Below are 13,674 nucleotides of genomic sequence, written 5' to 3'. Positions count from 1 at the left end.
CCAAGTCAAGATAAGGAAGTTGGCATGTTTATCGCCTGATAGTAACCGACCATGTGTAACCATAGGTGCCCTTGGTGTCTATATAAACCAGAGGGTTTAGTCCGTAGAGGCTAGAACCATCATCCTATTCGTCTAGGGTTTTGTTCGCCCGATCTCATGGTAGATCAACTATCTAACTATCATACAAACGCATCAATACAATAAAGCAGGACATAGGGTTTTACCTCCTCGAGAGGTTCGCCAACCCAGTTAAATATTGTCTCTGCATTCCTTCTTCCCCATCGATTCAAGATCTACAACTCGGGACCCCCTACCCGAGATCTGCCGATTTTGACACCAACAGCGAAAAAAAACTGCTTCACCACCAGACCGTAGCGAGGGTGATTAGAAGGAGCACAACAGTAGCAGCGTTGCGGCCTGTCCTGGACAAGCTCGCGGTGGACATGGCCTTCATGGACGAGCTCGTGGCGAAGGACAAGACAAGACAGAGTATCTTGCGTGCCGGCAGCGGTGCATGGCAAGTCGACAGACAGGGCGACGACGGCTTGGCCAAGACACGGAGCACGATTGGCTCGACGAGAATGACTAGTCTAGGGGTTTGGTTCGAATGAGGACTGCAAACTAGGGATTTGAAGGGTGATAATGAACGAGGCAATAGGGACCTAAGTGCAATGAACGCAACACTCCTTCCACATCAACCATGCCAGCTATGCATACGACCATTTTGCATAATGCAAGCAGCCAGTGCAATCATAAGAGCATCTCTAGCAGATCTCGTAGAAATGGTCAAACCTTTAAATTTGCAATATAAGTTGAAAAAACTCACCGAATAGATCCCGTAAAAAAAAGCTTACAGGCCCCCGTATATTATCCCCTACATACCTCATATTTGGAGGTTTCGAGGTCGTTTTTGAGGGAACCCGTAAACTGGTCAACGCCGGAGTAGGCGGCCTGGCGACGCCGCGCGAGCATGCGGAGGAGCTTGGCAATGGCCATCCGGAGTGCAGCCGGAGCATGCGGCCGGTCGGAGCATGCGACCTGCCGGAGCGGCGCCGGATCAGGCGGCCGAACTTGTGGCGGTCTAGCACGGAGCCAGCGGCGATTACGTGCGTGTGTTGTGGCCGGCCAGTAACTGCATACGTGCATTTCGGCCGGCCGGAGTTTGAGTTCGTTCGTGCGTGCGTTACGTGGAAGAAGAAATGTGGGGAGAAAAAGAAGAAAAACACTTTTACCTAGTTTACGAGGTCTTTTTTGCCCGATGCCGCACGGTACCACAAATTCGTTTTAGGGACCTATATACTATTTTTATGGGACGCGTTTTTGCAGGATCTGCTAGAGTTGCTCTACCAACTTTAATTTGTGATTTTCATGATACAACGATCAAAGTGAATTTGCACGAAGAGTACAGGTATCGTGCGTGTTTTTTAGAGGCACCGACGGCCCTGTTTGTTTCAGCTTCGCTTGGATTAAAATCACCTATGGATTCACTTCAGTGTCAAAGCTGATTTTGCGAATCAGCTGATCAGCTTCACCATCGAAGTACACTTTGAGGTGTTTCAGAAAGTTGCACTAAAAATGGCCCAAAGTCAGATTCAGCTTCACTGGCAAAGCTGATTCCAAATAGCCGTTTATTTCAAATTCCAGATTCAACTTCACTGGCTGCTCCCTGAAGCTGAAACAAACAGGGCCCCAGGCCAGAGCACGGTAACAACATCGCGACGACACAGCGAGATTCAATTTCAAACGTCTCCACTCGCCTTCCTCCTTCCTCCCACTTCGTTCCCCGCCTCCCAATGCGGACCCGCTTCCTCGCCGCCGACTACTTCTCTCCGGTGCCGGCGGCCTCCTGCTCGGACCTAGCCCTAGCGTCCCTGCGCTTCCCTCCTCTTCCCGTCCCCTCCCTTCCTCCCGACCCGCGTTTCCCGTTTCCCCTCCCTTTCCCCGCCGCGGCCGACCTCCCTGCAGTCAGCATCTCCGGCGACGGTCTCGACTCTCTCCCCATATCCTCCGCGCTATCCGAGTTCCTCGCGGCCGTCCTTCCGCAGCCCCTGCCTGTGCCGACTACCCCCGCCGCCGACGAGGTGAGTTGGCTTTTCTGCGGTGGTTCGCGTTCTCTACTCGTGTTGGTTTAATCTAAGTAGCTCGGATTGGGGGCGCTTCGTATTGTTTTGGTTAATTTGGTTATTCTGTGAGGCAATTCGTGCGGCATTTCTGAACTGCAACGGCCTGGATGCTTCACGCAGGGATTGGATGATTTCCTCTACGACAGGGGCGTGTATAGCAAGGGTTTTAGCTCGAGGGAGTCTGTTGCATTGAAAATTCCTGATGTAAGTGAAGCTTTAATGCTTGTATACCCTGCATTTGTGGTTTCCCCCCTCTTTTCATGTAACATCTATGGACAATTTTTGTGTTTATTGAAGGGATTGGACGAGATTAGCCGCGAGAAGCAAGGGGAGGGAGACGGATCCATATCCATGTCAGATAGATCGGGGACCTCCACTGATACAAAGGTGATTGCAGTTTGTTCCTGTGTTGTTCAATTGTGTTGTGACTGTTTCCTAGGAGACCAGTGTGTGATTTCTGCATTTGGTGATGTTAGAGATGGGAACTGCTGAAGGAGCACATATTTGAGGTTGCAGAGGTCGATCTCCCGCAGGTAAGCTTCCTTCATACATATTGGTTATGTCTTCTGTGGTTTCATTATTATGGCTCAAGATATGTTGTTTTCACGGTTTTTAAGGTTTTGGAAGGTGCATCCCTTGGTGGTGACCAGTCGGGTGATGGTGTTACCTTATCCTTTCATGTTCCAGATGTGAAAATCCACTTGGTACTTTACATAATCTCATCAAAATTTCCAGCAGTTAGTTTAATTTTTTAGAATCTACGTTGTGCTTGGACCTGCAGTTAGTTATAAGAGGCAGATCAAAATATTGTGCATAGAGTTTCAAGGTTGTGATACTGCTGTTCCTTTACTGCGTACTGTTACAGTTATATATGTATAATGGCGGGAAGCAGGGTTCCCTTGTACCTTATGTATCCAGCATGGTTTCAGATGTAAAAATTTACATTCATCTCGCCACTGTTCTGTACGCTATATATAGCAATCTCTGTCATTACCATAAAGTCATATCCAATTATGTAAACCAGTTAAGGTTGCTTGCACCCACCGATTAGTGGTTAGTATTAGTATGTTGTCGGTCTGCTTCCCTTGTATGGAGTAGTTCTCTTAAATCAAATCATCATGATATTTGTTAATACAATGTGCTCATAGTTCCATCTTCTATTTGAATTTATTGTAGGATTTCATTGATATTGACACCGAGATAACATTGAGATATCCAACTGAACTTGCGGAATCAATTTATCAAGTAGAGAAAATTCCTGTCAAGCATAATGATGAGGAGGACCTTTTGTCCGGAAGAAATAGTAACTTCTCAGAGATTGCAGCATTAGATTGTGGTGTAGCAATACCACAACTGGAGGTTAGTAGGCATTCTTGGGAGCTTAATGAGTGTCCCACTAAGGCAGAGGTATCCAATATTTTTCATAACCTTGTCGAACATTTGGGTGAAGCACAAGTTCAGCATCCAGTGTTGAACTCAACTGAGTTGTTGAGATCAACTGATATGGACATGTTGGCCTTTGTTTCCAAAGATGTCCCATGTGCAGACTATCAAGCAGATAAACCAATGACAGTCAAGGCTGCAGTACAGATGGATCTTGTGAGGATCAATGGTAATGTTCTACTTGAGAGAAACTCAGCATTATACCCTCTCAAGCCTGATGGGACTTTTTCAGACTTGCCTTGCTCAGTTCTTTTAGAAGAAGTACAGATCACTGATTTTCCTTCAGAGAATGTCTTCAGAATGCTTGTTCAGTCAGATGCAGCTGAGCTGAATACATCTGATGAAATATTCAAAGACGACTTTTATCAAGCAAGAAGTTTCTATGAATCAGTGGTTAGCTCTGAGTTGGTGCTGGTTGACGATACATTCAGATCACTACCTACACCTATTTTAACTGATGAAGATATGACACTGAGGTCTATGGTCCCCCCCATGGGAGAAATACTTAACTCCCTGAAACCACATTCTCTCTCTACAGCTGACAAAATTTATTTGGACTGGCATCTTTTATTGGAAGGTCCATGCAACCGGGAGATCTGCTCTACCTATGCCAGCATGGTTGAGGAGGTAAAAAGCTGCCAGTTAAACTCTGAGCTGCAAGTCAGTTGTCAGCAGACATCCGCACTTGGCTTTGATTTTCTCGAGTATTTTTGGAAAAGTGTAAAGCACCAAGATGAGGACAAACAGAACAATATTTATGTTCCTATCCCTCTACCTCATGATCCACCTGCTGTAGTGGAAACAACTCAGAAATACAAACAAGAAAGTGATACTGGAGGCCACAGCCACATGGAAAAGTCGAGTTCAGAAAAGGCAACTTCCTTATTTGAGTCAATGTCACAATCCAGTGAACTAAATTTCTACTTGAATGTCAGAAGCGGCACCAAGAGAGGAACTAGTGCTCAAAATGTTTCTACTTTGGATATCCCTACTTTAAATGAAGAAGCAGTTTCGTTTCCAAGCAGGCCAAAAGTTGACAAGCTCATAGAAATTCATCCTGTCAGCCTCTCAGATTCTATTCGAGTCCTTATCAAACACATCCATACAAGCTATACTTCTGCTTTGCAAGAAAGTGCATATTTGAGGCATACTTTCTCAGATGGGGGTTTAAGCATTTCAAAGCAGAAGCTTCTTGGACTGATAACTGGAGGAGGTTCAGATGGCCTTGATAGTCACTGTAAACACGAAGATAAGATGGAACTCATTGTACTCTATGGATTAAAACAGGTTGCATATTATCTATGTTTCTTTGGTTTGCATGCTGCCCATCTGTACATGAACAACCTTATTGGAAGCTTTGAAAATATTCCTGAGAGATTAAAAAGTAGTCATTGTTTCATCAGCGAAGCACTGTGGAAAGCTGAGACGCATCAGATTGACTCTCACCCATCATTGCATGACATTGAGATGATCCTGAGATCTAATATGCGTATCAGCCAAAAGATCCTTGTAGTTGCCGATAGAGCTTTCTGGCTGCCATTGGGTCAAAAATTAACTTCGATGAAGATGACATTTGTTGAGCTAGGAAAACACCCTGCTGCATCTTACTTAGATCCGGTGAACAGGACAAATCCTACACCTTGGGTACTGGGAGGATTACCAAAATCAGACTGCATTCTGCTAGATAATAAGTAAGTACAGATGATAAACAAATTATGCCAATTATCTGCTCCAGTTCTTGTTTTACTGAGTTCTACACACCAAGTTACTTCTAGAAACAAATAATCTGGTTAACCTTGATGAAAAAAATTCATGCAAGCACTACCAAAATGTTCTATCCCATTTAGCATCCAGAATGAGTAAACCATCTTAAGGGAATTCATATAAGTATAAGATCCAATCAGCTGTGTCATTGCGGTATTGCAATCCACTTGTCATCTTAAAATTTACAACTCAATAAGTATATTTTTGAAAGGATTTGGATTTTTCAGAAGGATCAATTCTTTGGTACTTAATGAGCCATCTTGCATTTTTTGTTCCCATTGATGATTAAACTGCCCTCCCAAAATACTTTTGAGCCTTCACTTTTTCTATTTATGTATAGATTTTTTATGGTATATCATAACACATAAATTACAGGACATGCACAAGAGACAAAGAACTTTAACTTTTAAGGTGTGGAAATTTGTAGCAGAGTTCATTTGTATATCTAGGTAGGTAGCTTTTTTTTCTGCACACATAATAATTTTAGCGTGACTTGTCAAATATATTTTTTGGTCTCAATTTTGAAGGGACATTCCAGATTCATTCCCTTTCAGCGAGTTTGGCATCATACTGGAATACGGAGGTCCAGATAAATCATCTACCCTGTTGTCTCTGGCTCCTAAGTTAGAGGGTTTTCCACCACTACATTTCCTGTGTGTCAAAGTGGATGTTGAAGACCCTTCGGTTGCACTTGTTGAGGACAACCCTACAGACCGGGAGTTGAAAGCCACATTGGTGATTGTCGATTACTTCTTCACACTTGCATTAGTTCGGTCTTTCTTATGTTGGTCATGATATTAGGAACTTATTGATGTTTTGGTTTTACCATATGTTGGTCAAGCTGTTTGGAACTCACTACTGTTTTACCATGCACATGTTAAATATGAAAGGCCAACTGCAAAATGGAAGGTAGATGATTAAAGCAATAATGCAAGCTATTATTATTTTTGAACTTCATACACATCTCACTTAAATTTGCAGAAATAAGCGACCGGTAATATGCAAATAATTATAGGTTTCTTAACTCATTCATCAATGGCTGCATACTTTTGTTGAGCACTGGTTTTACATGCCGGATCTTGTGGGTGGTGTACATTTCATTTGAATTCTTCAGATTTTGTTTCTGAGACCCTCATTAGGGTGCTACCAATGGTTGATGGGGCAGCAAATGATCTCCTATCAAAACATAAATGCCTACGAAGAAATAAGAATCCGTGCTGATTATTTGCAGGATACGGTTCTGCATGCACTTAAGAAGGATCTGCAAGAGAAGATGAGCAAGATGCGGATTGTTGATTCATTGAACTTCGTACCAGCAACTACTCAACTGCAAGAACGGCAGGAAAATCTGTGCAAACATCTCACTGCTGATTCAACAAAAAAAATATCTGCAGATGACCAACTGCTCAAACTAGAAAATTTGGAGAAAAAGAATATTGTCAATGCACATAATTTTGTGCCTGCAGCTGAAGAGCGGCACATAGAGGAAATGTTGAGCAAAAGAACTGTTCTCCATTCACGACATTTTGTGCCTGCACTTGCGAAGAGCAGCTCGACTTCTTCTGTATCTGCAAATGTGATAAAAGCCCCACAAGACAATCTATCTGCTACTGACTTGCCTTCAAGTGTAAAAGTTGGCAGCATCATTCCGGGAAGATTATCTAACCCGGTGATTGTTGTAAATACTGGAAGTCACGGAAAGAATATGATTTTCTCTCGGAGATCGTCTTATCAGCAGATACTATCTTTGGAGAAAGGAGGAATGCAGGTTGTGGAACGAGATGTTGATCTTCCCGTGGACCTAATACTCGGTGCTTCAGTTTGCTTAGTATGGTTTGAGACCAAAATCTTTGAGAGCAATGAATTCACAGCGCCAACAGAGACATCTAGTATAACAAATTTTGTAGAGACCATCGCGACCAACATTCTGATGTCAATTAGTTTCTGTTTCTGTGGTTGCATAATGGTAATTGGTTTTGAACTCCTGAGGTTTTTGCTTTTTCCTGATAGAGTTATCATGGTATACCTGTCTTTGAGTTATATCTGCAGTAACTGAACCGTTTCACTGTGTCTACTTTTGTAGGTCTTTGAAGGCGAACCTCACTCCCTTTCTTCTGTAATGGAGCCATCTGATTCTCTATATGCTGCAGCTGCTAGTCTGGGCATGAACCTGCAGCTATTCTTCTCACACACACCCAAGTCGACAGATGAGATAATTCTCAGTTGCATTAGGAATGTGAATAGGTTGAATAAAGCTCCTTCTCCAGATATACCTGAATCAGAAAGCTTGGCTGAATCATTTCTCACAAAATTCCCTTCAATCAATCCCTTGTCTGCATACATTATTCTTTCTTGTGGAGGCATCCTTGTGGAGTTCCTCGGCTGGTCACATGAGCGCCGTATTCAGGCTGTTGGGAAGTACCTGTTGTCTCCGCAGAGCATTTCTCTGTTCAATGCTTTGTGCAAATTTGGTGAGTTAGGTGAATCTAAGTCTGTAATGACCGAATGCTCTTCTGTAGATTCAGACATCTGTAGTGCATTGTTGCAGTCTCCAAGGAAAAGGAAAAAGTGTGCCTCACAAGCTTTTGCAGTACCAAATAGTGATCGCTTCCATCCCGGTCCTCTAAACCGATTGCCTGGTAACTACGTGGAACATAACAATGTGTTCTCACAGCCGACGTTCAGGAGGTGCTCCGATGTGGAGGATGAAATGCCTCAGCTCCCAGAGGTCTTTATGTTCGATCGAAGTTTGAGTAGGGGAGGTGAAGGGGGCTCTTGTCTACCAAGAGAGCACGATATTGATGCAATAATTGGCCATCAGATCATGAGTGATCATTTCAGCAATGGTTTGACTACAGATATGAGGCATTATGACCGAAGGGCTGGCAGTATGGTCGACACATACGACTTCTCTTGGCAACCCGAATCAGTGGGTAAAGAACCAACCAAAGACTCTTTTCCCGCGAGCAAACCATCAGTCAGAAGAACTTATAGTCATCTAGTATTTCCAACTGCATTGGAGATCAATGATGATACTGGTGACTGGGACATTCCAGGAGGTACACATCACACGTGGAAGGGTGGGGATATTGCGTCAACCCCTTTCAGAAATGATATGGGCAGCAGATACCATGAACCAAGAGAGGAAATAATTCAGAGTCCAGGAAGTTCGCTTGCTTTTCTGAAACAGGATTCTGGCTCTCATGCAACTTCACACGGCTCAGGCTGGGAAATGGATTATCTAAGGCAAATGAACGAGAAAAGAAGAGCGCGCCAGGAGAGATCAAGATGTAATACACCAGCAATGATGTCAAACTCGAGGATGAGGGATGGTGCTTCAAAGATTCCAAGTCCTCCACCTATTGACTCCTTCAGATACCGAGGGGATAGAGAAACTCCTTTGAGGGATCGGAGCCCATCTGTTGGGATTCAACGTTATGGGAAAGCCAGAGAAGGAACTAAAGCCCATACCCATAGGGCAAGAAAAGATTTCAAGATGCAACCAAGTGCAAGTCATGAAAACAGGAGGGAGCCGTCCATTGATCCAACATGGACTCCCGTCGACAAGAGAGCGAGACAGGTATGTGCTAACAGTAACAGACTCTGATGCCATAAAACTGCTGCTAGTGTTTATGCATAAAGTTAATCTGGATGAGTTTGTGCAGAAACTTTTATTTGCAACGCACGGGAAGGAAAAACAAAGCAAGCTGATCTGGAGAAATCAAAATAGCCCTGGTATTGGGTGTGGCTTCCGGAAAAGATACCGGGAAGAAGAAGGTATGTAGATTAGAGGTCCCCGGTCCTTGATGTAAATTAGTGGTGATGTTTTAATTGATAAAATATATCCCGTGGAAATAGTATGTGTTAACAACACTTTTTAGTATGCAAGTATGTATGAACTTTGTTGGAGGTAGAATGTGCACAAAGTAATACTCCCTCCGATCCATAATAAGTTTTTGGATGGGAGGGAGTAGTATATTGTTTATGTTGTCTGACACAACACAATTTGTTTTGAGACATTGAGGGTGAACCCAGTGAATACGGTGTCATTTGTCCACCATTTGGTAGAGGGGACAGGGAATGTTTGTCTTGTTCATTGTTCAAGCTGCAAGGTTGATCTGGTGATTGTACTGAAAGATGTCTCCCATTCTCAAGCTCACCCTAGCTATTTGTGTCAAGAAAGCAAAGCCACTATGTTGGCATTACGTACTGTTAATTGGATATATGTTGGTCTACCTTGTCCAGCTACAGGAACGATTTGAAATTGTTGTGACTCGCGTCCGACTTGCGTAAGACTCAACTTCTCGAACCAGTCACCGGCTGGGAGTCGACTATCTTCACTGCTCGTCAGGCTGCGAATCCGACACCGACTCGTGTTTGTGCTACGAGCCTTTAAAATCACGAGCTGTATCGGCCCTCCTGGCAACGCTGACATCTCTCGTCGAGTTCGATCGTGTCGAGCTACATCGCTTCAAGCTGCGCGAGCTTTGCGCTCGGCGACCAAGACCGATGCAGCCCGGAGGAGGCTACGCGCCCCGTCCCGGCACGGCCCCATACGGCGCGTACTACGTCCACGGCGGCGCCTGCTTCCGCGACGGGAGCAACATGGCTAGCGCTCCGCCCTACCGCCAGCCGCCGCCACAGCAGCAGCAGCAGCAGATGACGCCACAGAGGAGGGAGGCGGTGCTCATGGAGGCCGGCCGCCTCGCCGCGGAGCACCTGGTGGCCATAGGCGAGCTGCCCCCGCACGTGCTGCAGCACCAGCACCGCCCGCCGGCGCCGCCCACGTTCCAACTAGGACCATTTGCATTACCCCGGCCACGGCCGTTCCAGGAACGCCCGCTCGCGAGGCAGCGCTTCGGGTTTCTGCCGCCGGTTTCGCGCGACCTGGGACGTCCGTTCCAAGGCCGGGCCATCGCCAAGCGGCCCCGCCCGTTCCAGGGGCGCCAGCCACCGTTGCATCCAGGACGGCTCCTGACGCAGGCCGCTTTGAATGATGCGCCGGCGGGGGATGGGAGCGCCAGCCAGCCGGTGTCGCAGTCGGGTGACACGGATCAGAGCTCCCAGATGAACCAACGCAATGCCCAGATGGTATTCTAGCGTTTGGTAGTGATATCGGCCCAGCTATATATATGCTCACAAGCCGCACGCAGTGGCACAACTCTGTAGGCTGCTATTCAGTATTCTTCACTTCCTTTTCCTTGTCTTCACTTCCTTTTCCTTGTCATTGTCAAAGAACTCTGAATCTGTTGTGTGCATACACCTTCGGACTGTCTTCGAGGATATAGCAGTAGCACACATATGTAAGATAGCTACAATCACAAAATATTTAGTGGCAAATTATTGACATGTTATTACGAATCTATATTGTTTTGGAATGCACGTTTCTGATCACAAGTTTGAACAGATGACCACATGGTTTCCATCTACTATATGGGGTTCTGCTTAAGATGCAAGGCAGAACAATGGATTGTACCTTGGCATTGTCTTCGAGGATACCACATATGTGTAGTACGGCTACAATCACAAAAAAATTTGGTGGCAAATTATTGAGATGTTATTAGTAGGAATATATATTTGTTTTGGAATGCACGTTTCTGATCACAGCTTTGAACAGATGACCACATGGTTTTGATCTATATATGGGGTTCTTATCAAGGATTTAATAGTACTCGGTAGGAGACTCCTTGCCTGAATAATGGTTAATCCTATCCAGGCAAAATAAATAAAATTGAAAAAAGAAGAAAAAATAAGAAAAAAAGGGGCATTCCGAGAATCGAACTCGGGACCTCTCGCACCCAAAGCGAGAATCATACCACTAGACCAAATGCCCTGGTTTGTTAATTAATAAGATGGATCTTAATTGAAATATTCCCAGATTGAGCTGACTTCAAGTGACCTAAACGACTGGCCACACATCCCCTCATTCAAGAGAATACAAGTGCATCATAGAGCACGACTATCCATCTCCGACCACCGCGCGCGCACACACGCACGCCACCTTCTATGCTTTTTAATAGACTGTTTTTTTTAGGAAACTTTTTAATAGACTTTGACATACCTCCGCCAGTCTCATTTTTAGGCTTCATTCGGTTCTCATACAACCTTTTGCCATTCCGTCCTGATAATTTCTTTCCCTTCTAATCCTCCTGAATCCCTGTCCATGGTACTTTAGGAAATCGCTCATTCGGTTCTCATACAAGCATTCAAACATTATAGTATGGTGGAGTACATCGAACAAATCTCTAAAAACAATGCAACACAAAAAAAATGAACAAATCTCTAAACAAAACAATGAACAATTTCATGACCCTATGCTTTCATACTTCTACTTCTACTTCTGCTACAAAGTTTTTTTATAGCGGTACTTCTGCTACAATATTACCGTGGTAGAAGTAAGATATATCCCGCAAAAAAGTAGGATATGAAGGCATTAGGCTAATTCACGCGTGCGTGTAGGCATACTCGATTTCCGACAGGTTGTTTATTCATGATTTAGAAAGTGTGTACTACTAGGATTACTTGGGGGGTTTAAATAAGGGTCGGTCCCTTCAGGGGAAGATTAGTTGTGGATTGGTTGGGTGTGCATTACGTGAGGGGTTAAACACGATCCCACCCTGAAATTCAGGGGGGAGGATGTTTTTCGACAAAGGGTGAATTTTATTGACTCACAATGGAGCATCAAGATGATACAAACACAATGAGCATACACCGACCTCTGCATAATTAGGATGCACACAGCCAACAACACACTCACACAAAAAACACGCCAGCAAATAGCAAAGTCATATAAGGCCAAAGCTATGCGTAGGCAAGAAAAAACGACCAGATCCACGATCAGCAAACTACAACAATGACCATATCCGCACCAATCATCTTATGATACCACACAATGAGGAGGCTCTTCAACAGCAACGCCTTCAGGCAGGGAGCGGCACTCAAGCGCCGCCATCACCGGATCCAACCACCAATGGCTAGATCTAGATTTTCACCCTGAAGAACAAGTCTAAGCATATCTGAGCAATGCCTTCAACAAGGTAACAACGTAAAAACGTCGTCATTGCCATGTATAACCAACTCGGTCAGACCTAGGCTTTCACCTCGGAGCTCGAGATCGGGTGCGCGATAGCACCACCATCGACATCACTCATGTGTTGTGTTGTAGGGTGAAACCCTAGAGGGGATCTTTTCACACTAGGAGGGGGGAAAGAGGAAGAACACACAAGAACACAAGGAGGAAATCACTCAAACAAACCCAAATAACACATCCACTAGAGTAGCATACATGAGATCCATAAGTATACAAGGACAATTCAAGGAAAATAGCACTAGGGTAAAAGTTCTTCCCACTAGGCGAGGTCTTGATATCCAAGAGGATCTTCTCCAAGAGGAGGGTTTGATCTCCAAGAGGAGCTTCTCCAAGAGGAGGAAGATGAGCAAAGCTCTCTCTTTGTCTATGTAATACTTTGTTGACCCCTCAAATGAGCTAGGGAAGGAGTTTATATATCCTAGGAACAAAGTAGAAGTGAGAGAGGGATACAAGGGTCGAAACCCCAATTGCACACAGGCACTCTCGGAGGGGTCCAGGCACCCGGACCGGACAAGAACATGCGCTCAGGTTCGGCCGGGCACCCGGACCGGTCAGGAGCCGACTGATGGTGGGCCGGGCACCCGGGGGTCCCAAGCCCGGGCACCCGGGTGGTGCTAGGTGGCTGGAGCAGGGGGCGGGCACCCGGGGCTCCAAGGACGGGCACCCGGGGTCGGCTGGGAGCAGCGCCCAGGGGGCTGCGGGCACCTGGGCCCTCCATGGCCGGGCACCCGGGGCTGGCAGGGGCCGCGCCTAGGTTGGGGCCGGGCACCCGGGGCCAAAGTGGCCGGGCACCCGGAGTGTCCAGCCCCCCCTCTTCTTCATTCTTCTCGCTCCATTCTTCCTTCTCCTCGTCCATAGGTGCTCGGGTCTCCATGCTAGCCTATTCACGATCAACACTTTGGTACCTAAGCATGCATAACACTTCCGTTTGAGGTAGGACCCAACTCTCGTGTGAATTTGAATGGAGCTCGAAGAGGAAGGAGTTAACCTCGTTCTCAATGGCGCATGCACGTGCTCTTGTCATTGGTCCTCTCGGTGATTGTGTGGTGATGGGGTGTCCATGTGGATGGACGAGGGATGCTCCGCATCATCTCCCCCCCTTGGGAGAGATCCGTCCACGGATCGCCATCATCATCACCATGGTACTTGGCTAAGTCCTTGACGTTGAAGATGTCGCTTACATTGTACTTGTCACGTGGAACGTCAATCTTGTAGGCGTTTTCGTTGTAGCTTGCGAGCACCTTGAATGGTCCA

General features: G+C 45.6%; 1 protein-coding gene and 1 non-coding gene across 2 annotated transcripts; one reads left to right on the top strand and one right to left on the bottom strand.

Annotated features, from left to right (window-relative positions):
• The first annotated feature begins 1,722 nt into the window (after positions 1-1,722).
• On the top strand, positions 1,723-9,239 carry LOC109753838 (protein SHORTAGE IN CHIASMATA 1 homolog). The gene is made up of 10 exons (XM_020312763.4): positions 1,723-2,081; positions 2,244-2,327; positions 2,421-2,510; positions 2,600-2,656; positions 2,741-2,827; positions 3,300-5,257; positions 5,858-6,065; positions 6,562-7,296; positions 7,414-8,910; positions 8,996-9,239. The coding sequence occupies exons 1-10, from the start codon at positions 1,794-1,796 to the stop codon at positions 9,113-9,115; spliced, it is 5,124 nt and encodes a 1,707-aa protein (XP_020168352.1). The 5' UTR covers positions 1,723-1,793; the 3' UTR covers positions 9,116-9,239.
• Positions 9,240-11,091: 1,852 nt separating this feature from the next.
• Positions 11,092-11,163, bottom strand: TRNAP-UGG (transfer RNA proline (anticodon UGG)). Its single transcript has one exon. It is a non-coding gene; the product is annotated as a tRNA-Pro (tRNA).
• Positions 11,164-13,674: the final 2,511 nt, after the last annotated feature.

Source organism: Aegilops tauschii, chromosome 6, assembly GCF_002575655.3.
Source record: "Aegilops tauschii subsp. strangulata cultivar AL8/78 chromosome 6, Aet v6.0, whole genome shotgun sequence".
In the NCBI taxonomy this organism is placed as follows: Eukaryota; Viridiplantae; Streptophyta; class Magnoliopsida; order Poales; family Poaceae; genus Aegilops; species Aegilops tauschii.
This window is presented reverse-complemented; position numbering and strand designations above follow the sequence as displayed.

What these genes read in the sequence shown, in the direction of transcription:
- LOC109753838 (XM_020312763.4), top strand. Translation starts at nt 1,794, where the DNA reads ATGCGGACCCGCTTCCTCGCCGCCGACTACTTCTCTCCGGTGCCGGCG. An exon ending in CTACCCCCGCCGCCGACGAG is followed by an intron (nt 2,082 to 2,243) that starts GTGAGTTGGCTT and finishes TGCTTCACGCAG; the next exon opens with GGATTGGATGATTTCCTCTA. An exon ending in GGGAGTTGAAAGCCACATTG is followed by an intron (nt 6,066 to 6,561) that starts GTGATTGTCGAT and finishes GATTATTTGCAG; the next exon opens with GATACGGTTCTGCATGCACT.